The sequence below is a fragment of the Tetrao urogallus genome (genome assembly GCF_951394365.1).
Source record: "Tetrao urogallus genome assembly, chromosome: 8".
Lineage (NCBI taxonomy): Eukaryota > Metazoa > Chordata > Aves > Galliformes > Phasianidae > Tetrao > Tetrao urogallus.
In genome coordinates, this window is record NC_136821.1 from 21,613,679 (window position 1) to 21,639,376 (window position 25,698).

The 25,698-nt window shown below is 37.4% G+C and overlaps 1 protein-coding gene across 1 annotated transcript in view; it reads right to left on the reverse strand.

The window, feature by feature from the left end:
• Positions 1-25,698, reverse strand: part of PDE11A (phosphodiesterase 11A) — a gene marked incomplete at both ends in the record, with an annotated part of 121,549 nt that overhangs the window by 68,531 nt on the left and 27,320 nt on the right. The window contains one exon of the mRNA XM_079538828.1: positions 75-164. Within this exon, the coding sequence (XP_079394954.1) occupies positions 75-164 (90 nt within the window). The remainder of the gene's footprint in view (positions 1-74; positions 165-25,698) is intronic.

A 25,698-nucleotide genomic window follows, 5' to 3' on the forward strand; every position in this document is an offset into this window, starting at 1 on the left:
ATCTAAGATAGTTTCCATAGAAATAAATAGGAGGCATTACTTTTGGAGCAACTTACTTACATTTTGTTACTCACCCTGCTTCTGTCATATTCCTTCCTTGAGGCTGCAAATAGCTGGGCATTGGATATGGCAATCCCACAGAATGGGAGGTACATCTGCATCACCTAGTGCCGAAAGAAACGTCCCACTATTAAAAACAACTGCAGTTAGGCAGTTGTGTTATTAACAAAGAGACAAACATAAGTGGCATCTCTCAGGAAAGTCTCAAGACCACTCACTCTTCAATAGATAACTGAGTACAAGCAAAATCATCACAGACAAAGCGTTGAAAATTGATGGAACAAAGATCAAACTGCAAGGAAAGAAAAATGCATTTGAGTTCATAGCCCTCCTATGGCTTGACTGGAAAACTGTGATTTTTGAGTCTAGAAACTGTCTTCTGAAGGCAATATTAAAATATGTAGACACTGCAGCTTCTCCAGTAAAAGTATTGCTCTTATTTTTCTGGTCTGCCTTTGTTCTAATACCTAAAGAAAAAATGAGAACAGCAATCTTGAGTCACATTCCTGCTGATTTTTAGAGGACACAGATTTTGAAGAATACCAGCAGAGTATAACAAAACACATCCATCCCAAAACTCTTAGGTCATAGAGCTGATTGTCTTCTCAATGTGGGAAAGGAGGTTCAAGATACACTCAAGAAAATTCCAGAGAAGAGAGATCAAAGGCAAATTAAGTTGAAATGAACAGAAAAAAAAAAAAATCGCAAGGTGTAGGTCTGCAAGAAAATTCATATTTATTTAGTCCTCTGGGAGGACCAAGTTGGGGCTTAATGCATGATCATACATTAAGAAAGACTGCATAAGAGGGACTGGGAAATATTTTGAGATGCAAGCTGACCATACTTTAAAGTGTCTCTGAGTGACACAAACTATTCTACTCAAATGCCTGAACACCTGTAGAATTGGCACATTTCACACGGATGTCAATGCACAAAAGACTAATAATATTAACATACTGAAGCCACATAAAAATAACAAGCCTATAGCAGTCAGTGCAGAGCAGTTCAGAGTGTAGGAAGTAGCTTTTATAGCTGCTGACAGCCTTAACATTTGCCACGCCAATGGGAGTTGGAGCATTATGAACTTACAATAAGCCCCTCTGTGCACGTGAAGTGATGTGAAAGAAGAGATCACTGGGTGGTTAGCAGAATATAAGGAAGGACAGATACAAGGCTTCAATGGACCTTAATGCCTTTGGACAAAATGCTTGATAAGGCAAGCACTGAAATGGTATCATCACAAAGGAAGGCATATCCGTTTAATTTTTAAAACTATTATCATTTCCATAGCACCATCATCATCTTCACGTCGCATGTATGACCTCCTCCTTTTTGGTTATCAAATACATAAATAAATGAAATTTGTAAGCGGAAGATCCTTTCCAATTAAAAAATAATAATAATGTTACAGCAGCTAACCTTCTCACCAGTCTTTGTCAACTGAGAGACCAACTGCAAGCTGTACTCTCCCGTGAGAAGTTTTGGCATTGAAAAACTGGCATTTTGTCTTTGAAGCTTCATTTAATTAGGAAGTTATTGCTAACTCAGGGAAGCAGGCTATTAAGACTACTTAAGGCAAAAAAAAAAAAAAAAAAAAAGAAAACCAACAAAAAACAACATAGAGCTGTAATCACTCAGAAGAACCAAAACACTCTGCAGCAATTTCTGTTCTACTTCATCTTCCTTAAGCACTCTGTAGACTACGGGTCTACTAAATTTGTGTTTGCATAAATGTGAGTTTTCTAAGAGAATTTTCATATCCTCTAACTTCTGCACTTTCATAGCTGCCACTCTGTCAGAATATATGCAGTCTTCCTACTACAGACACCTATACTGCTAGTTTGCCAACACTTCAGTCTTTCTCCACCATGGTTCCCTCTAAAGAAGAGTTACATACTTAGATTTGACTAACCCTTATCTTTGTGGAAAGACAGCAATTAAACTGGTAATTAAAGGGTCAACTATCACAACAGGTCTGCAGGAAAGAGTACAAGAAATGAAAGAAATTCTGAAACAAAATCACCGAAGGGGTCATTTTCTTATAAGAACTCCTCTGGGATAATTTTGCCTATTCCAACTTAGATTTTACTTACAAAATGAAGTAAAAATTTACTATATTTTCTTGTAATCGTACTAAACACCACAGTCAAGTAAAAGATGACCAAGGAAGAGCTACAGAACAGAAAAAAAAATTAACTGAGAATAATTTGCCATAATTAATACATATCATAGTGAGACTCAATATATTCTTTTATTAAATAAAAGTAAAAATTAGTACTAATTGCCCACATGCTGGAACTTCTTATTCAATTATAATGTGATGTCGAGGTGATAGAAAGCATATGAGAAGTTTTAGTAAGATGAAAATACAATACTTGGAAAACACCACTTTCCAGAATTTAAATTCCAATTCCTATATGGAAAGCAACATCCATGAAATGCTGGTTCATGAAATGTCAAGATTTGGAAAGCTGCTGACTTATGTCATCCTTTTCATAACTCAAGCTAATTGCGTAAAGTTTATCACAACTAAAACTGACACCAAGTATCAAACTGTTAACTATAATCAGTAGAGGAAAATAAATGTATTAAAGAAAAGAATGTATAAAGAAAAAATGTATTAAAAAAATAAAATCAACTGTCAGAAAGAGAGGAACTACCCTGTAATAACAAGTAAATCAACTATCACTGTTTATTACTAGAGATCATGTGTCAAAACAAAAGCCTACTGTCATTCCTCTTTCCTACTTTCTGAACTGTAAAGGCAACTGCTGTCTAAAGAATCTTTGGCAAATTATAATACCATTCCAAATATAGACATTTCTAATGGTAACTGAATTTTAAAGAAGTTTTTTTTTAAAATCCAAAATTACAGAATAGAGTACAAAACATTTATCACATTTTGACTTTAAGTACTCAAGACTTTCTCATTCATGTTGCAATGTTTTAAGAGTAAGGAAGTCTTTGCAAGCATCTCAACCTATTGATGTTACAGCTGTTGACAATCCAAACAAATTAAGTAACAATACTGAACTCTTCTCTGCCTGGGCTGCACACTGTAATGAACTGTTATTGTTATACTAGATTCCCTTTGAGCATTTTCCCTCAGAAGGGAATGCACAAAAAGAACTGAGGAAATAGAAAGAGCAGAGGAAATGGCACATAACACCCTTTCTTCCTCCCTTCAAGTTACAGGTATGCTTTTAGAGACCTTTTGGTGCTCCAACATACTGCGTTACAGAATAGTAATGCACTGTAATCCTATTTCCCTTCCTGCTGATTATTGCTATGGCTCCTTAAACAGAAGCATTTTACTCATAATAACATAAAAGCACAATTCATATGCTTTGGTAATGTAGTATTGATTTTTGATAACAGCAAATAAATTAGGAAGACGACTAAATTGTACAGAAAAGACAGATTATAGCTGGCCAGGGATACACTGTTATGCAGCATGTCACAGCAATGGGCACAGATAACACACATGGTCATTTTAATTTGCTTCTGAGAGATGATCTTGTCAAGAAGGAGCTGTTTTCTTTTTCCCTGCGATTCTTCCCATAGAACTGGGCAGGCCACACAAGCTCTGCACAGGTTTCATCAAATTGTTTTATTATACAATAAGGCCTAGATGATGCTGGAACTTGTAAAGGTATCACTGACACCCAGACTAAAGCTGGAGTGTGCTGCATGTTTCAATTATACTAATGCAAAAACAACATTGTGTGGGATTTGTGGAAAAAAACAGTCCATATCCACTTTCATAAAATTATTTCCCCTTGCCTAAAGGAGATTAAAAATCATGTTTTGGAAGGAAAATGTAGTGTACCTGAAAGGAAATTTCCTTCCATATTTAACTTGAACTAATGAGAGGAAGAAAGCTTGCAGATTTATTAAACAAAGCAAATTGCTAAGAAAGCAAATAGACAGAATATAAAAACATCAGGAATATAGCTTCACCAGATATATCTTGTCCATTTATTCCAGCAAATAAGATTAGCTGTAATGACTCATCATGGTACCTTGCAGCACATTAACAAACAAATCAGTAAATTTATAATACTGTATTTTATTAAAATAATGTTCAATCCAAATAACAAGCTAATCTAATGAACCTACTGAGATGCTAGAAAAGACAGCTATTTGTTCTAGTGCCAAATAGAAGGCATTCAGATAACTGCAGATTAACAACATTATACTGTGAATTACTTAGGCATAGAGGGACCAGGTAACCTGACACATTTTTTCATACTTAACAGTGCAGCAAGCACAAAACCTTCAGCAACTACAGCTGCCTCAAGTTCACAATGATGTACAAAAGCTAAGAAGTTGCATTCATTCACAAAATGTTCAATATTTTATCAGGGCAAGAAACCCTCTACGGAAAGAAGGTAAAGCAATAGGCATTAATTCAATATCTCATCCTCTTCATTTCTAAATTTTACTAGTTTCTTATGGGACATCTTATACCAGGAATACAAAAACACAAATAGCAAGGGAACAAACAGCATAAGCACTGGAAGCTGCAATATTCTACTGTGCAACCAGCAACATTTTTAGCCAAGGTCCAAAGATGATGCATCCTTTCTGGAAAAATAAAATGGAGAGATCAAGTGGCTGCCCTGACACCTTTTACTTTTTCCTTCCTGCATATATTCTCATGGTTTTAGTATCTCCACATATTTGTCAACTATTATGCCCAAAGCTAGACCTGTAAATCAGCAAACAACTATTGAAGCAATAGCTTGATATTTGGAAGTCAAAGCATTACAAAATTCCCCTGTATTAACATCCAGGACAAGAAGACTGCAAATAAACGTGCACTTATTTCTTTTTTTCTTTTTTTTTTTTTATGGCATCAGATCTGAAATGCAGATAAAGCCTACCAGTTCTGCTTCAGAATTTCAGAATACAGTCTTTCACATGGTTCCTCTGTTCATAATCACAATTTTATAGACCAAAAGTTCTATATCTGGCTTCACAATTGTCAGTGTTGGGACAGCTATCCTAGTGCCTTGAGATGTAGCACTCATCATCTGGCTTTTCACTGGTGCCAACATACAGACAGAATTTAAGTTAATAGATACTTCGCAATGTTTCTCTTAACTGCTAAAATAAGGATTTTCTCTGGTGATCTGGTCTTGAGTGTCATAGTAACTTCATGCATGATATAAACCTTATTATCATAAGGAACAGACAGGACCAGGCTGAGCTCCTTCTGATAATGCCAGGGCTCAGAGCAACCAACTTATCCTTCAAACAGCCTGGGGAAGATGGTGCCTTACTGAACTGACAGTTCCTCTTTCTGCTGCCCCCAGAAAACTCTCTGCTAGCTCCCGCTTTCAAAATTTGAAATAAGGCTATTTTCTCATCGGGTGTCCTATGGGTAATAAAGTTTCAAAATTGTCTATTCATGAAAAGGTACAAAAAGCCTTTAGTTTCCTAACCTCGGTATTCAGTTTTCTCAGAGTACAAGCTTTACATCAACTACAAACCAGTCTGAAACATAATTTGTAGATCTCACTGTATCCTTTTATTTTTAATGACAGAGATGATAGAGATGAGAAAGCTGTATGCATGCAAACCTGCAATGCAGAAAGTTATTTGCTAATCATGAAGAACAGCCAGTGCTGCAATGGCAGCACACTGCAGAGGTAAAAATGCTAGCTTCATCTGCTGGCTGGAAAGCAGCCCTGAATTCAGCTTCAGTGAAATGCAATGACATTTACCTTGCCTCCCCCACAGGCTGTTTTGCCTGCACTAAGCATTCTCACAGAGCACCCAGTACCATAACTATTTGATGGATACAATCTAACTCAGGGATATCAACATGCTCCAAGCATCCTTCTGTCTGTGGTCACAAAAGATAGCAATTTGGGTATCTGATGGAGATAAGAAGCTTCTCAGTAAGGCTAGAGTACTCAATTTGACACAAACTATAGGTTAAACTCTCGGTGAACACTTGTCTGGTTTGACTTTCATCTTCAGGGATTGGAGGAGGCACTTTTTATACAGTTTATTTGGTGAGGCTGAGGAAGCAAGGAAATTGAGGCTTCCTAGAAAGAGAAAAATATCCCTGTGAAGTAAATATTTTTACATTAAAGTTGGAAATGTTTTATGAATATACATAAAAACAAGCCAGGGAAGCCAGCTGCCCCTTCAAACATTTCCTGAAATGCTAAAAATAGGTTCCTGAAATGAATGAAATATTTTACTGAATTCTGAAAATGTGAAATTAAAATTGATTGCAAAATGGTTGGTTAAGCACAAGTGCTCAGTCAAACTCCATTGCCTTCTGCCAACTGCGCAGTCCCTGGCTACCCATGCTCTGATAAAAACCTGATCACCACCTAGGTTTTCAGCTCCCAGAAATAGTTTTCAAAATTATTTTTCCATTCCAAGCATGGACTAAACCTCTGCTTGGTAGAGACATCCCATGAATTATAGGCATACAAGCTCAGCTCATAAGCTCACGCTCGCATCCATGGAACTACAGAGTCTCCTGAATCAATTTTCTACTGCCCCAGTGTTTTTTTTCCCCCTTTTTAAAAATTTTTGTTTGCGTGTGGCTATTTGTGCAGTGCCATAAGAATGCCCTAATGCTCACAAACAGATGGCACCATCTCAGTCTTGTAAAGCTGACCATCAAAACATGGAATTGGTGGCTGTAAACAGCCTGAAAAGGAGCGCAAGAGCATTTCTTCAGCACTATCTCTTTGCTTGGCTGCCTCAGATAATTACTGGCACACATTCAAACTAGATAACTGCGTCACTAGACAGATTACAACACACGTTGCCTGCAGGAACAGGTTTTAAAACTGCAATAAGTCTGACTTCTATGTAGGTCACCATTCTCATGAGCTGCGGCACTGGGAGACTACTGCACACAGAGCCAAGGGGCTGCGGAGGGCACGAGCACAGTGTGTACAGGTTCAGCCTCAGCCTTTCCAGCCTTCCTCACAGCCCTCCAGTTTCTACAGCACAAAATTCAGCTTCTCTCTCTTATGCAGGGCACCTCAGATGTGAGGTGAAGAAACAAATGAACACATCTACTTTGATTTACAGTGGACTCCTGTAAGATTATTTATAGTCAGAACTATACACATCTACTAATCCTATTTCATTTTTCTGACAGATATTTTTAGGCTTCTTGTCCCAGCCATTTTGCAGCTAAACGTTGTTCATACCTTCCATCGCCAGCAGGAGACAAAGCTCAAAAAATCTAAACAAGCCATACTGAATTTTCTGTCATACACACAAAAACATGGTCAGGGTCTATTAAAACTATTCTTAGAAATATATGACACAAATATATGACGCATTTAAACACTTTAACATTGCATTGAATAAGTAGTTGTTATAAAGTGGAAAAAAAACAATAAATTTCATTGTAAATTTCCACAGAATATCTCATACGAAATGCCGTTGCCCTAGATAAAACTGATCCATGAGAGCATTTCTGCTAGACTAGGACACCACCCAAAATTCAAACATACGCAAAATGGCTACTATTCTAGGATTGAATCTTGTGATCTCATATTCTCAGAGATCAATCTATTTTCATCAGAAGTTTTTCCCTGTATGACACATGCTACATCGGTGATGCCCAGTAATAATTTCTGTCCCAGCAAGCACTTTAAAGCTACCCTTCAGTTATTCAATATGTGACATTAAGACAGACTTTCAGCAGGAAAATCAGAGACAAGAGGATGATAAGAGTAAGACAAGGAAGAAGAGTGGTTCTATTAAAGCTAGATGTGCAGAAAATGAGGAAATGTAAGGGTGGCAGTCAAAGATAAAAGAGCATTGCCAGAAGGAGCATTGCAGTCACAGTATAAGCAACTGTAAGCTTCATGCCTGGCAAACAGCATTCAGTCCTAGAGCTTGGTAAAGGCACATCAAACTTGAAAGCTAGGAAAAAGACACCTTGTGAGCAACCCAAGTGAGAACTGCAAAGCTAACATAAAATGATCAAACAGGTGAACCTATACACACTTCTGTACTACAGAAGCCATGGAGACTCCTCACCGCAAGGGCTTGGGATGTCTCCCAAGACTGGATGGTGGGGGTGAACATATGACTACATACAGTCAGAATTTCATTAAATCAACACAGAAATTGTTTCCAGTGTTTCCATCCATTGGTTTTGAAAGGTGCCAGCGCATCGTTCTTTGTGGTACAGCCTGATAAGAGAAGCACTAGGCAGATTTTATTCGTTCCTCTGAAATGACATGAATGAACAGCATCATGGGACAGACACAAATGTCCTCAGAACTGCAGTACCTACTCAGCAATTAACTTTCTGTCCTTCAAAGACTGAACGTCAGTCATCTTTGATGCATTCAAATTATACCATCACCTTAATAAAAGTCAAGTCAATAGGGTTCACAGAGAACCTTTTACCTGTGTAATGTTTTCCAAAGAGACAAGAGGGGCTGTTAGTGCCTGGCTGCTCTTTGCTGTTGGAAGACGAGCCACCAGAGACTTGTCCCCAGGTGTGGGAGCCACAGCCATTGTGTAAGAGCATTGGCAGGCAGTTCTGCAGTGTTTTAAATCTCAGTATGTCAAAGCACTTTGGAAGACAAGCAGCAGCAATATCATGTCATAATTTTCTTCTGGAGACAGGAAAACTGAGCCAAAGAAAGACTAACTGATTTATCTATGGGGATGAAGAAGGTCACAAAGAAAGACTTTGTAAAAATTAGGGAAAAGCTCCTGGATCCCATTGTGACTGAATCACTGGACCCCACCTGCTCGAAGACATAGTTATAAAAGCTTTATAAATGTCACTGCATAAGAACTAAGATGATACTGTAGAATAAGAGCATAAGACTGATACTATCACTGATAAAAAAACAGAGCTCCAGATCAGAACTTTAAATCTGTATAGAAGGATTAATAGACATCACTCTGAAGCAGATTTTTCATTTAACACAATTGCAGATTTCTGTTTTGCCTCGCCAGATTGCTTCACTTGATCTGTGGTAGAGAACTATACCTAATAACCTATAATGATAATTAAATGGTATTGAAAAAATGAGTAAATTCCACATACACTCCTTGAGAATGTAATTTTCAGGTTCTACTTACAATTCAGTTACCAACTCCAAACTCTCATCAAAAATGAGAACAAGGTATACTTGTACACTTCTCGATGCAGTCTTAGTACTGAAGTATACGCACAGAAAACCATTTCTACAGACTGTTGGCTTTCATCAAGACTGAATAAAGATGTCTTTCATCTTTCTTACAAATTAAATTGTCTTTTGAGTCAGAGTGCAGGCATGCATTTTTGTGAGTTGTGAGCAAAACATAATCCTATTGTTGCATAAATACCATGTGCAATTTAGCCAAAAAAAGAACTTAGCTCGTCTATATATAGCAGCACTCACTGACATCATGGTGGTATTACTCTGTCTTTATTCTTCTCTCATATACTTCAAAAGGAGCCTTGTGATTTTGGAGAAAATTTACACAGTCATTTTTTTCATACTGAACTTTAACAGAGCTAATGTTTCTGTAAGAACTGACTGCAGAGGTCTGATTCTTTGCCACACTGAGTTCCTGCTTTAGGAACAGGCATTCTCAGTAGAAGTTCTCCCTTTCTAGCTGAACCCCTGAAGAGAATACCAAAGTCTGAGACTCATATAAAAACCAACCAGATTCCCTGGGTTAAATTTTAGCAGGTAGGAATTAAAGTTAGCTACTCTGACTGCCTATTGTTTGAAGCATTACTCCAAAGAGGGATAGAAAGGTTTGCTTCTGTTTTCACAGAGCATTTGAAGTTTTCTTATGCAAATGAGACAGATACTCAGTTAATAGCTTAAAAGACAGCAAAAGACTCACACTAACTGTATTTCCTTATGTGCTCCCTTACATTACTCCTGCCAACCAAAGCATTTCTATTATTTTATAGGCTACAAAAGCTTTACACCCAGATGGAAAAAGAAGAAATGGAAATAGTAAAAAGGTCAACATAACAGCATAAGGGACCCTTACTTTTACCACACCATCTCTCTTCCTGCTGAGATGCTTCTGTGTTTATTCACCTTGTTGAACTTTCATGATATATAGAAGCATGACTACTAAACAAAATTGCATCGTATTTTTGACATTTTATGTTATTTAGTTAAGTTTCTCCTGAAGATTGGGAAATTTGCCAGCGCTATTCTTCATTTGACTTTTTTCAGTTTGTGTGTATTTAATGATTAATCATCGCTACTGAATGTCATGGGACTTTATAATGGTGATGCTTGCCTGCTCTCCATGTACTTATTCAGAGAAAGCTGTTCCTGTTCTTATTTCCATTTCTTAAGATGAAAAATAATTTTAAGAAATATAATGCATTTTCAGTCTATTTTTTATTTTGTAAAAAAAAAAAAAAAAAAAAGCAATATATTTCTTCTTTATCATGAAGTAAAAGTACTGAAACTATCACACTGGGAGAATTGATTATGCAACTGGACAAATTCAACAATGTTGTGATCTCAATTTGACCAAGCTAACTCGATAATTTGAATTAGTTTATATTAGGGTATTTTTAGACCTAATTCCTTACAGTATGTAGTGTAATTTCTGCCTATCGCATTATGAGTGTTAACATTTCACGTGAAGTGGTGAAATAAAGCCTACAAACCTGTCTACAAAAAGCAGCTCACACTCCCTTCATGTTGAGTTCGTATATGAAAAGTGTACGTTCATAACATTTCTTTAGAACAGCTTCCATCCAAAGTAACAGAATGTTTGCTAGAAGGAAAGTATCTGTAAAATATAGACAGTATAACTCTTTGTAGTCTAAGGTTAGAATAATTTCTTAAATTACAAGGGGAAGAAAAGCCATTTCAAACAAAGGGAGCTTTTGAAAGACCATCACGAAGTATATAGATAAAAAAAGTATTTTAAAAATTAAACTACTTCAATGTGTTGAGCAATTATATTATCTACATTTTTTCATTGCAAGCATAGTTTAAAGGAACAGCAGAAAAGGATACTGCTCTCATTTATATCACTATGGGCCTGCAGTAGTATCTCTGACATTTTAACTTGGGTTTGAGCGGTTATAATTTACAGAATTTTGTCGTCTTTAAAGGTGTAGAAATGTAGTTGATGCCTGAAGGACATTTTCATCAGCTCAGGCAGTATCAATTTCATAGAAGGAAGACTAACATTAAAATATATTTCACCCTTTTCCAGACAGATGCCAGTTGGAAGAAGCTGAGCATAAATATTAACAGAACTTCTGTGAAGCCATGTAATCTGTTAGACAGCCTGATCATTTTGAAATTTTCTACTTTCTCTACCTGTTCTACATCTATCAGAACACCCAAGTCTCAACACCTTGCTCTTTTACCCATGCACAAGAATGTCCAACAAAAACAGGAAAGAAATAATCTCTGCATAGCACTTTGAATACTAATCATAATTTTAAAGACAACAAGCAAAGCAAATACATGCAGTATTTTGGTAAGATTTAGAGACACAAATGTAAAAGAAAGTGCTAGAAAAGAACGCATACAGGGAAAACAAGGATTATCCTGCAAATAGTAAAATGTGCAATTTAGGGAGATAAACAATGATTCAATTTGCAATATTGAAAACATACCCATTTCAGAATAAAACCTTGTTTTTATGTGAAAAATAATCCGCTTCTCCTTTTTCCTAGATTAAGGCAAACAAAACCCAACAACCTGAAGCCCTTTTGAATTCAATTGCCCAGAGTCCTCATTAGGCACAAGGTACCAGACCAGTTAGAGGTAAGTCAGATGTATTTCTGAATTAATCATCTCCTGTTTGCCCTTCTTTGGTGACATCTGGAATTCTCTTTAGTACCAGCACCTTATGATAAGTGCTTTTCTGGAACTTGCCAACTTCTTCCTTATAGACTCCATTAACTTTGCAGTCAGGGAGGTGAATACCATTAACTGATTCCACTATCAGCTAACGAACTTTTTAAAGTATAACAAAGTAATTGCTTGAGCAGTTCAGTAATTCTTTAGAACTTACAAGTGGATTAGTCTGGGGTTCCAGGCTAAAAAAGTTAAAATACTCACTTCTGTATTGCAAATTCAAAGAAACTGTGGCAACAATACTGATACTACAACCTCAATGCCTAATAGTATGAGTAAGATTCATTAAATTAAGTAAAATTAATTAAAAATAAAAATTAATAACTACCTTGCCAAATGATATAAGCTTGGACTGTAAATGCCTTCTTCCCACTAATTCAAAAGCATTTTTTTGTGTTTTTTAATCAGACACTGATAGCACTAAGAAATCCAAAGTCTTTGTTATTGAAAAAAATGCGACAAAGAATGCCATCTCTTATGTTAAAAGAAATAAAAATAATCAAGAATAGATATTTTGGTGAAGAAGGGATGTTCATCTATTCAGTTCAAATTGTGGCAATTAACTAAGACAATAATTTACTGTCTTCCAAAACTGCCTTTTGAGCACTGCTGGCTGACAGAGCATGAGGAAAAGCACTGTGTTGCCTATTACTGCACATTTGAGTTTTAGGACTGGGTAGGCTGTAGCAGACTGACTTGAAAAATTCAATTTTTGTCTGTGCTGCAGACTTCAAGGTGCTGATGAAAGCGTGTGGGTTGGTTTGGATGTGAGCCATGCTTATTCCACACATCATTGTGTCTCCTGCACTAATGACTCACACCTGCAAATGCTGCTATCTGATTTCCAGGCAAAGATATTTATAAACTGGGACTGTGGGACCAGATCTTGCTGGTATAACCAGATCACAGTGTACCTAAAGCACCTGCCTGTGAAGCATAGAGGATTTGGGGATTCCTTCAGGATGTCATGAAAACTGGGTTTTCTCTGCTGATAAAAAACCACACTGCAATATTATTTTGCAGACAGTAATCTATTTGATGTGATAAAGCACTACTTTTCACTTGGCTGCACAAGAAATATGGTCATTGATCCATGAGGTCCACTGGACACAGAAAAACATCCCACTATCTTCTCTCACAGAAAGTACAGGAATTATTTGCTGTAAAGGTTATTTATACCTAGAGATTTATCTGTTACAGGCTACTTCAGACAAAAGAATACTTAATTCAAGCAAAAACAGTGTCTCCTAAGCTTGTGATTACAGTCTTGCCTCAAGTATCTCACTCTCTGGTCCAGAGAAGCGTTCTAAGTCAATGCTCAGAGATTTCTCCTACTTAGGGCTGCAGAAGCATGCGCTTTTGGTAGCACCTACATAGCCTTTCCTCCTTTCTCTGCAACTGGCCTTGAGTAGTTTTACTACATCTTCAGGTGATGCCATTTTGTTCTCTCTTTGGTGAATTTAGTGAATGGCATAGAAAAAAAGAATAAATGAAAACACCGCCACATTTGAGAACAACTGTCTAAATGATCTCTGTGTGAGAACAGCTTTGTGAACCACACAGTGAGCAACATCCACTGAGAAATAAAGAAGTGATCTGCTGCAGTGTAAATTTTGAAAGATGTTGATCTTACACCTAAGTACACAGCATCCTGCACCCTAATGTTGAAAATCACATCGTTTTCTGAATCTGAGATGAAGGCAATTGTGTATCTAAATAAAGCTTTGTTTAAATGGAGGGGCAAAAAGGGGAAAACTGTATATACAAAACGGGTGCATAAGCAAGTCTGTATGAGTTATTTATACAGATACATTTTGCTTCCAGCAAAACAAAGGTTCTTCCAAACAAGTTCATGTATACTTCATCCTGTGCCTCAGAGGAAAAACAGTAAGGTATCAATATTGATATGGCTGTTGAACTGCAGACCAGAGGGCATTTGATTTAAGGTAGTTGAAATGTATTCAGAAATCATTATGCCACTGCCATCTTTGGTGTGAAATTACTGATGTTTTAAGGGCTTACTTCTGCCTATATTATAAACTATTCCACCCAGCTCTGTAAATGTTTAAAACAAAACAAGGCCTCTCTTCCAGTTGTAGCCTCTAAGTAGTCAAGGTAAAGCAGAATGCACCCTGATGCTCCCCAGTAAAAACTTCACAAACTGAAAAAGGATATCTGGTCTTTAAGCTGCAATACTAACAGAATAGAAACCTGTCCTGCCATTGTACAGGCTGTTCTTCCCTCTCAGATATTTTATGAAGAAAGGCAGAAAGACTATTGTTCTTTGATTTGATTAGGATTTGAGTAGGGCTGCTTTCCTTCTTTTTGTCTGTAAAATTTTGGACTGCAAAAGCTGTCATCAAACAAGCAAGATTAACAAACCGAGCTTGAACAATAAGGGATATGCCCTGCATTGTACACCTCTGTTTCATATAGCTGTGTGGCACTGCAGCAGAGGTGCAAAGATAAATCCAAATTTAGCTCGCTGCACATTTGCCCAACTTTGTTCTCCTGATTTTATTCCTTTTACGTATCATTTTAAACACATTCCCAATGCTCAGTATTTTTGTGTCACTTTATCTGCCTAAGAAACTACCCGTCTCAGCTTAGATTTCCATTTGACAGGCATTCAATCCTGTTGTCCTTACACTCACTTTCTAAGACTGTTTTATATTCTTTTCTCAGAATTCTTATTCCCAATTCCCTCTCTGCTTAAGGAACAACCAGTTTTCACTTAGCTATTGTTTCCTTTTTAAAAATATATATTTTTATTTTTTTAATGATAAAATATTCACTACTAAAAAAAAAAAAATAAAGATTTCCTATGCCTGGAACTAGAATATTCCAAGAAACAACGTATGAATTCCACATCCTACCCTATCAGTTGTCCAGAAACATGACGTAAGTAGGTAAATAAGATTTATTCCTAGTACTTTCCACTGTGAATGGCTATTTTCATTTATTTTATCAGTATCTGCGTGACTGTGGATTTCATGATGTTCAAGAGACTAAACTCAAAACACAAAGTGATTTCACTGAAAGAGACCAATAGATGGTGCCAGTACTATCAAATCCAGACTACTAAAAAGCTCCATATCCTTATACATTTTGCCTGAGGCATTTAAGTAAAGTGCTTACTGCTTTTTTTGTTTGTTTGTTTATGCTAGCTAAGGATTTCTTGAAAATAAATCATTTTCAATTAGCAACTACAAATCAGACTGCAGCTTCTAAAACAAAAACAACAAAAAAACCCATCAAACATCCTTTCCACGTCCCAAAAACACCATCTTTTCAACCTCATTTCTTAGAGCTGCTGGCTTAACGTAGAAACAACTAATTATTTTTAGTACGGGCATCACCACTCCTTCCTTCCCCTCTACCCACCTTTAGCCCCATGCAGATTTGCTGAAAGTCAGAGACTACATCCACCCTGAAGAAGAGCAGAAGCTCCATGGCACAGGGCTAGTTCTAACTTTTTACCTGCTGCCATGACCAGTCTGTGTTCGCGCTTTTATTTTTACTGAATCAATTTTGTATGAATCAGCTGGAGCACTTCTTCTATGAAGAAGATAGGTTGAGGAAATTGGGGTCATTCAGCCTTGAGGAGTCTCCAGGGAGACTTTATAGCAGCATTCCAGTACACAAAGGGGACTACAAAAAGCTGGAGAGAGACTCTATCAGAGAGTGTAGTTACAGGACAAGGAGTGATGGCTTTAAACTAAAAGAAGAGAGATTCAGATTAGATATTAAGCTGAAATTTTTCACTCAGAGGGTGATGAGGCATTGGAACAGGTTGCCCACAGAGGCTGTGGGTGCCTCATCCCTGGAGGTGTTCAAGGCCAGGTTGGATGGGACTCTAAGAAACCTAGTTTTGTGGGAGGTGTCGGCGTTTACAGCAAGGCAGTTGGAGCTAGATGTTTTCTTAAGGTCCCCTTCCATCTCAAGCCATTCTGTGAATTTATGATATATTCCCTACCATCTTTAATGTAGAAATACTTACATAAAAGAACCTGGGTAATCTTTTACACCTTCCTATTCTCAGCTTGCTAGCAAAAACGCTATAAACGAGCACCTCAGCTAAGTGTTCTCATTTTAAAAGAAATATAGATAACACGTTTTGCTTTAAAATAACTTGAAATAGGATCATATTTCAAGTCATATACTAAACCAATGCTAGGAAACATAACTGCCCCCCTCAGAAGTAAGATCACTATAGGCGCTTCAAGAGTATAAGTAATAACAAAAGAAATCTAGATTTCAGAGTTACAGACGCCCACAAAACATTACATACTGATACAGAATACCTTCTTACTGCCTACATACAAAATAATTATAAACGTAATATTTCCCTGATGACCACGTTCAATCACACTAGGTTCTACACTGGCCTTCTAAAGCTTTACTTAAGAAAATATCAAATTAAAGGATCTTTTATCTCACAAATGGCATTGCAGTGCCCAAAAGCCTTCTTATTTCAGCTCACAGCGAATAAAAGGCATTATAATGAAATACTCAGAGTTGTTGAGGTTAAGCATCTCACACCCAGCTTACTCTGCAAAACATAGCAGTGCGGTTGCATCAGAAACAAGCTGTACACTCAACGAGCACACAGGAGGTACTATGAGAAAAGTTATAAACGACGCACGTTTTCATGCTGTAACTGTGTTGTTAACACCTACATCACAGAGCAAAATATATATTAGAGTTATTATTTCAATAGTACTATACACCAAGGAGGAAAAAAGGGGAGATGTAAACATAAACAAAATTTTTAAATTTATACAGTGATCTATTTCGATGGAGTTCACAAATGAGTAGATGCAACATTTGCTGTTCTACGTTACCCAACTCTGTCCCACTTCATACCTTACAACATTAAGAAATCTTTCTTGTACTTTATTCTTGTCCTCTGCTTGATTTTACAGGTTTTTAGTGGCTTGCACTAAATCAATTCCAAGGGGCTGCCTAGGGCAAGCCACGCCTCAAGACTGCCTCTGCCATTAGAGTAGAGTACACCTGTCTCAAAGGGGCAAAAGTATTCTATTCCAGAAGTTGGCAGGGCTCATCAAGAGTGCTTTAAGCTAGATTTGAAAGGGGAAGGTGATAAAACCATGCTCCCTAGAGATGAGCTAAAGGGCAGCATGCCAAGGTTTGGAGTGAAAGCAATAGCTCAGCTGGCACACACCTACACTGCTGGTAATAAACTACTGGCAAGCACACTACAATCAGATGGGTTGTAAGTTAGTAAGATCCTCCAATCTACTCAGTGAGGTGCTGGGTACAACAGAGTACATCTGAAAAGATTCCACACCAATGTGCGTGATGAGGAACAAGCAAGAGCTAGAAACCTTGGCTCAGTCCCTAAGCCACAACATCACTGACAGAAGCAGAACCTAGTGGGAAGAGTCCCGTGACTGGTCTAGTGCAATGACACAGTGTACTCAGCCAGCCAGAAAGGTCAACCACATCCTGAGGTGCATCAAGCACTGCACTGCTAGCCAGCCAAGTGAAGTGATTGTTCCACTCTACACTGCACTGATGTGGCCTCACCTCAAATACTGCGTGCAGTTTTGGGGGCCGCAGTACAAAAGAGAACATAAGACTATTACAGTGTCCAAAAGAGGGCTACAAAGATGGTGAAGGGCCTTAGAGGGGAAGGCATATGAGGAGCAGCTGAAGTCCCTTGGTTTATTCAACCCAGAGAAGAGAAAACCAACTTCTTCAGGAGGAAGAGGAGAGGGGCAGCCATTCACCTCCTCTCTGGTGACCAGTGATAAAGTAACACGAAAAAGCCTGAGGTTGTAACAGTGGTGGTTCAGGTTGGCTATCAGGAAAAGGTTCTTCAAATGTGTGGTGGGATATGAGAACAGTTCCCCAAGGAAGTAGTCAGGGCACCAAGCTTGCTGGAATTCAAGAAGCGTCTGGACAACGCTCTTAGTCATATAGTACAATTTTTGAGTGCTCCTATGTGGAGCCAGGAGTTGGACTCAGAGATCCCTATGGACCCATTCCAACTTGAAGCACTCCAACTTTGAAGGAGAATTCTACAATTCCTCATTTTTTGAACATCTGAATTGAAATGAACTTTTTTCTGCACCTTATGGTAGTACTGTGTTTGAGAAAACTAGGTTGGTTGGCCCAAAAATAAGGTAATCTTGTAGACTCTTGAGCAGGACAAAGAGCAATACAGTGCATCATTTTAACACACATCTCCACATTTACCAGAGAATCACTGATAGCATTGGAAAGACTATCTCACTGCTGCAGTCGAAAACATTTTAAGTGAAGATACACTGATGTCATCTGCATTTTAAAATGAATACCCAAAATAATAAAATGTAAACAAGGGCAAGAGTGTCAAAAAAGTACAACTTCACACAGCATAAAGTTAAATCAAGAAATAACCATATCATCTTAAATACATTAGCATTCATACTTTAACAGCAGAAAGCATTATGTAGGCTGTACTAAAATGTCTGTCATATTGGTTGTATGATATTACAAGAAAATGTGTTTAAAAAATAACAAACATGAACTTGAGTGTTAGATGGCCCAAATCATTTGACAGCAATATGGACACATAGCAAGTAGTAACTAACTTGTTCTGGTGCTGTTTTACAACTTCAGCTTCCTAGGACCACTGCTTTCAAAGCTGATATTTATGGTTAAGTGACTATTTCAATTCAAGTGTCTGGTTGTTCATGTATACACAATCATAAAAGATAAAGAATGAAACAAGTATCACAGGCTGGCCTGGAATATGGCTGTACCAAATCAACTCTCTTGAGAGTATGTAAGGGCAAATTTGTACCTCACATAGCTCCTGTTCTGGGTTTTGAATGATTCCAAGTAAGAATGGAGCATTTCTTTTCACCCAATTTAACAGTTTGCTTAGCTCACGTGAGCTGTGCTTGTGCTGCAAAAGTTAGGAGGTCAACATTGTCAATATCACAATTATTTTCTCTTTTTACTAGAAGACAGGTTTAGTTCCAGTGGCTAGGACACAAAGAAGGCAACAGTTGTAGTTTCTTTCTCAGCTCTAACGCTGGCCTGGACAGTTACTGTGAGCCACTGCATCATTTTCAAGTTAAAGTACCACAGAATACAGAAAATGTGTTTTTTCCAGTCTTCACTGAAGAACATACTTTGCCTCTGTTCCCATGTATCTGAAGAACTTAAAAACTTTCACACTGATAAAGTCATCAGTAAGAATGCTGCAGTTTTTTGTTCTCCCAGTAAGCTATTTCTTTTCTTCTCCACTCATTCTGTACAGAGGAGCTGCCAAGTCACTAGACAAGCATTGCTTATTTTCTGCTAGTGACCTAGCAGGATTCACAGCCTGTGGATCACAGCCTCCAGCTTAGGAAGTGCTAGACCTTTTCTCCTTGCAGCTGAGAAGCAGCATTAGCATTTCCTTCCTCTGGGACTCTGAGTAGGAATGACAAATCTCTAAGGTTTCCTTGGTGGGGTGGGGACAACACATGCTATGTTCAGATGATAACAGCTGCTGGGTAAAGTGCCAGAAACTCAAAGGAAACAAACCAATGGTTTCCAAACCATAGCTCTGCTCAACATGTGGACACACGCATTGAAAACTGAAACTTTCAGTCATCCTCCAAGCATGCGTTTAAGACAAATCCTATCCTTCCCACCATAACTAAACAGCCACAGGAGTTATCTCTAGAGCTCGGAGACTAACTGCACTACACACAAACACCCATGAAGCTTCATTTTGAATATAAAAATCCATTTCCTACTGGCATATTCCAGCCTCCACTAATATTTTTTTGCCCCCAAAAGCATTACACTTACATTCATAAATCTTAGTTTCAAGAGAAATAAAATATTTCCCTTCCCACACTGTATAAAAACAGACATTAGGACCAGCGTTACATTAATACCAGTAGCAAGCCAATATTTAGGGAATGTGAAGTGTTCTGCATGACGTTTTGCATGAAGTGCAAAAGAAATGTGAAAGGGCAGCAACCAGTCAGCTCATTTTTGAATTTCTGAAGGTTAATATCAAATAACAAATGGCTACCACAGACACTTCTGCAGCTTCTAGCAACATGTTTGAATAGCTTTCTTTAAAGTGAGGAGTTGAGAGCAGACCTGTTTCCACTGAAAAGAGCTGTTTCTTGTCAGAAGAAAATTAAATACAGAGATAGCAGGTACAGATTTATTTTTACAGAAGTACTGATTTATTTATTCTTAAACACTCATGCCTTCCTTTTGGTCCATTTAGCCCAAGTGTGACTGCAATTTGGTTTCATCAGAAGTAGTAGATAGAGTAGGCACCGCTTTGAAGCAGTATTGTTTTATATAAGCAATACATTCATTCTCACACTTTAAACCAATTTTCCTCTGTGTTATCCTTCAGAAAAAAAAATCTTCTGTCTTGTCTTTCTCAGGGTCACATTACTTCTCATTAGTACATGCCCACAGAGCTTCTCAATGCAATCAGACATGTTCCATATGAACACCTCTGTTTTGCACTTTGACAAGCATGCGTCAGTTTGGGAACATCTGCTGACAGTCCCTTCTGTTCTGTAAAGGAACATAATAGCTTCAAAATGGCTATTAAAAAATGAAATGCCTAATGATTAAAGCTACTAATGTTAACAAGTCTAAGCCCAACACTTGACAACAGCACACTTATAGTGTGCATATTCCATTAACCAATGAAAAGTACTTTGCTTGTTTTAGATATGAATAAGAACAGTGTTGTGATCATCTCTGTGTTTCATGGTGTGAGTCATCTTGCATAAAAAGTCCCTTGATTTTACCTTCTGCAGAACACATTAATTTGCTTCCAGCTGTGTGGAAATCTGTAATCCAAGTGTCTGAGAGCTCTTTGGATGCAGGCTGCTGCCCATTCTGACAGCTGCTAATACAAGCAGCTAATATTATTGGACCCCACTGATTGTGTATATTACATAAAACAAAACAGAATTTGAGTTTTATTTCAACAGCATTAAAACTCACAAGTCATATTTCTTGGTAATGGAGTACTCCCTGCAAATTAAAAGATGGATTTTTAGTTAAGGGGACAGAATCTGACCTTTTCTCCCCAACTCTTAACTCAGAAAATCACTGACACCTTTTCCACAAGTCATAAGAAAAGAAACACCTATAGGTGAAAAGCAGAAATGCACACACACATTATCTGGTAGGACAGTAGTACAGAGCACAACGCAGTGATTGGAGCTGTTACAGACTGCAGAGACAGCCTAAAGAAGCTGCAAAAATTGGATTTGCCAAGTCTGACTGTTGTAATGTCCACTAAAGGTTGTGATTACCTCCAGATTAACAAGTAATCTTGAAAATTTAAAATAACTTCCAGGCTGAGCTATTCTTCGAATATTTCTGCCACATACAATGAATTCTCAGCTACGTGATGCAGATTTAAGCCAAACCCTACAGCTGGCACACTCTGAAGTAGATGGAAGCTTTAAGTAAATAGGCTACTTTTACAAGGTTTACAGCCACCCAAAAAAACACATTTTCCTCCGTAAGTCTGATGATTTTATAACCTTTGGTTCCATGATACCTCGAATATAGCTGTAATATTAGTTAATTACAGCTTCATTAACAATCTGACAGAGACATCACTATTCACTTCCTTCACTAACTTTATAAAAGTTCAGAGACACAACAAACTCCCACACCTCCACAGGAAAAAGATCTACATTAAGAAAACTTTTCTCCTCTATGCTTGAGCACACATTAGTACCTACAATTAATAAATAGATGGTACACCAACAACAGTGCAGAAACCTGTGTTCAAGTACCCAAACCAAATATACGAGCTGAGAACAAGAAATTACAGAACTTGCTACAGGAAAAAGGATTCCAAATAACTGACTTTAAGATAACTTCCTGAAAGCATTAACTGTGTAATACAGTAAATCCATCAAAACAATATAATATCCTTTTGATGCACTAAAATGTAAGGAACACACACAGTATGCTTTGATACATTTGACAAGGAAGTGTCAGACTTCTAGACTATTTTAATTATTAATACACAAAAGCTTCAATGAAAATACGTTGTCATTTTGTCCTTGCGGAGATAAGATCAACCTTGCAACCTTATGGTTCTACTTTGTGATTACATGAGCCAGCCTGATCTGCAGCCCTAGTCTAGTGCTGTTAAGTCAAGTTAGCCTACTTCTAAAGGTGAAGAGTTTGCCGCTTTTACAGTTTCTCACTTCTACATGACTTTTTAGTTCCCTTGACATTTGTTTGTGCAGCCTTCCTTCAGCTGAAAAACTTAAAAATTCAACTCCCACAAACTATACAAAAGGACTTCTGAAGCCTACTGAAAGGTCAGCAGACACATGTTTGTGACACCAAAGCTTTTTTTATTAAAAACAAAACAAAACAACACTACTCCCTCATCCTCTCTTTGGATAAGCAATTGCTTCCTGCTCACTGTTTGTACAGTGCTCATCACAACCATCAAAAAGCAAACAAATGAAAACAAGATACACTCTTTCAAAAAAGAGAATAAATTATGTACCTAGAAAAAGATGATCCTTCATCTCCATAAAACTTAAAATTTTCTCATTAGAATTGCCACTTCTGTTATTCTCCAAAGTGAATGTCATTATTTAAGTATGTCAATGTGATGACGTACATGTGATTACATACGACTTGCACAGGAGAAATCAAAACATTTAATAGTTTCTTTCAGACTACTGAAGAGTCATGCATGTTAATAATAAAGCACATCGTATCTTAATTTATGGGTTTGGCTTGGAACTTGCATCCAAGCAAACACTCAAGGAAGAGCTGCAATGGCTTCAAATGAAACCTTATCACCTCCAGTCTGAGTGTCACCACAGTTAAATCAATGCCAAGACTCAAACCCTGGACTCAGTGTTTTGCTTGGCTGGTGAATTTTGTCTAGCATACATTTTGCATGGAGCATTTTCCAGCATTCAAGAGCAGGCAGACTTCCCATATGAACATAGTGATTACACCCAAGCACAGTGTTACCTTCAGAACCTCCTTGTAGCAATCTTGTGCAAGAGGAAATAGAATGGGATTAATAGCAATAGACCAGAAGCTAAGAAATATAGAATAAACTACCACTCTTTCAATTTCTACCTGAAAAGCAAGTACATTATCAGTAGTATTTTGTAAACAGTATTACTTGTTTAAACATTTAAGACTTAAGAACACATTTTGGCTTTCATAACAAACCTATTGATGTTTATTTTGCTCCTTTACACTAATATATAACTTAGGAAAGCATCTCTGATTGCTGAACAATTTAATCATGCACAGATTTTGGTTTTTTTTTTCCCCTCTCTTTAAGTGTAATTTAGCCTAGTGCAGGTGGTAGTCTTATCTGAAAAAAAAGAAAAAAAAAAAAAAAAGACTCTGGAGAATGCATTAGCATTCTAGTAACCAAAGCTGACAGCCACATACAGAAAGACAAAATGAAAAGGCAGCTTCCTACAGAATTTCATGTACTTGCATGAAACATTTTTGCCACTTGTCTTGTTGCAGATAACTTGAGTAACGAGAGGTCAGAAACCAGAATGTGTTGGAAGTAAGTTTGCTAACACTCAGCTTCAGAGAATCAACGACCTTGAAGCATTTTTGCACTCAGCATCATAACAAAAGTATTTTCTGAAAGTGTTAGTGCCAACTAAAATACCGTTAAGAAAAAAGTGGTAAAGATACATTTGTATCCTAACCTCATTTCCAAGTATTTCCAAGACTGAAATTATCACCAGTGGAACCTCTCAAAACAGGTGTGAAGGCAAACATTGCTAAAGTCCCTATGCCTTTGCCTATGATTTCAAAGTTTTTTGATAATTTGTATTTCCCTAAGTACTGAAGTGAATTGACATCATTGCAAATCTCCCCACCCCCATTACACTCTTTCTCCCTGCATATTCTAGGAAATACAACCACACTGGCAAGAAGACAACCTGCCATGCTGTGCTGCCCACCTAACTAGAGATACAATTACACATACTCTTCACTACTGCTACTATAATCAAAGTTGTTTGCATCTTCTGGATCCTTTCCTATTTTTTGCTTTTAAACAGATGATCCATAATTCTCTTTATCTAACTTAAAGTACTCTGCTTTGTATTGGCAAAATATAAACACTACTTCCACATTTCCCACATACTCTTAGCTTTTCATTTTATTTTTTAAGCCGTGCCAGGTTGTGATAACCACCAGTAGCAGTTTTCATGGTCTGACATCTAATAGTTCTCTGAGCACACACAGACTTCTGTAACATCAAAAGATTTTATGGAATGACCTCACCAGCCACCAGCGTGTTTCAGCATCTGAGTGCAAAGTGATGCATGCTGAGCTTTAGCAAACAGCAAGTCTTTCAAGAACCCTACCCCTTTCACAAGGGCACACATCTGTGAAAAACATAGCAAAAACACAGACAGAAGCCAAATCATAGCAACAGGATAACAAAAAAGGTAAAGCACTGAGGGAAAACAGGCTTTATATGTAGTACAAAGTTAAGATACTGATCAAAAAAGGATAATATAGCTGTTGCAGGAGAAATTGAAAGAGATAGAGTGATACGTAAGCTAAAAAGCAGAATAGCAGAGTTCCTGAACACCCACAAAACCACAGAGAGCATCAGGCTACTCCCAATATCTGTGACATTCATGCATCCAGCCATGTATACCCCAACTCCCAGCAGGTTGATTAAAACTCTATCTGCTAAATATTTAAGAGTTAGATTTTTCTAACTTCAGCATCACAGGCCAGTGCAGGCATCTAACATCTAAATTAATTTTTTTTATATAAACAAAAATAAATCTTAGTGTGACTTGTCATATCTACTCTCATAAAATCCACAAAACTGACAGCAGAAGCAAAACAGGAAGCCATACAAATTAGAATAAATTAAATTACAATCAACAATCCAAGTTATTCATCTCAAGTTAAATTATCATTAGAAGAAAGTCTAGGTACATGATGAAACAATAATTGAAGTATTTTTTCTTAATACTCAGGATGTACTAATTCAGAATTACATCAGAGAAGTAGACAATCATTCAGTAATCTGAGTGGAAAAGCGTCTAATCGATTAATACACGCTGAGTTCTGCCTACTTCACAGTATACAGGCTTACAAAGCAAATTTCTTACTAACCTATTATTTTTTCCTCTAGAAACAGAACTTTTTTTTTTTTGGTAATGCAGAAACTGCAACAGCTTGAAAAAACCTACCAAATTAGTATTCATTCTTCAAAATGTAAGCATCAGTGCAGCAACATCAAACCTCTTGACAACTGAACACACAGAATGAGCTAGAGACCCTCTATTTCTACAGGTTGTGATAATTTATCAGGTGTTGTCACATCTCACATGAATGGCCTCTGCTCCTTGCTTACAGTCATTTCTCTTAACCTACTTCAGAAAAATAGAAGACTTATCCGTACATGAACAGCTCAGGCTGGCACCAACTACTGAGCTTATCACTTAGTGGCTAGGTTTTGTCAGATGTTCATGAGATCACAAAAACCAGAACATCTTTGTGCTTATAAAGGAAAAATAGTCTATATTGCATATTGTTCCAAATTTTCAGTTAGATGCAATATTCAATTCCTTGATTTGTTGGTGAGAAGCTTCTTGCAAGCCTGCCAGTTTAAATACTTCTGTGGGCAGACTTCAGCTGTTACAGACAAGTTTTCCAACTTTCTGAAGTTCAGAATTATTCAGCACTATTTCAGAGACCAGAGTTTACCATTTCTTGCAATAGCAATATAACTACAGCTATGTTTCAGCACTGTGCACATCCA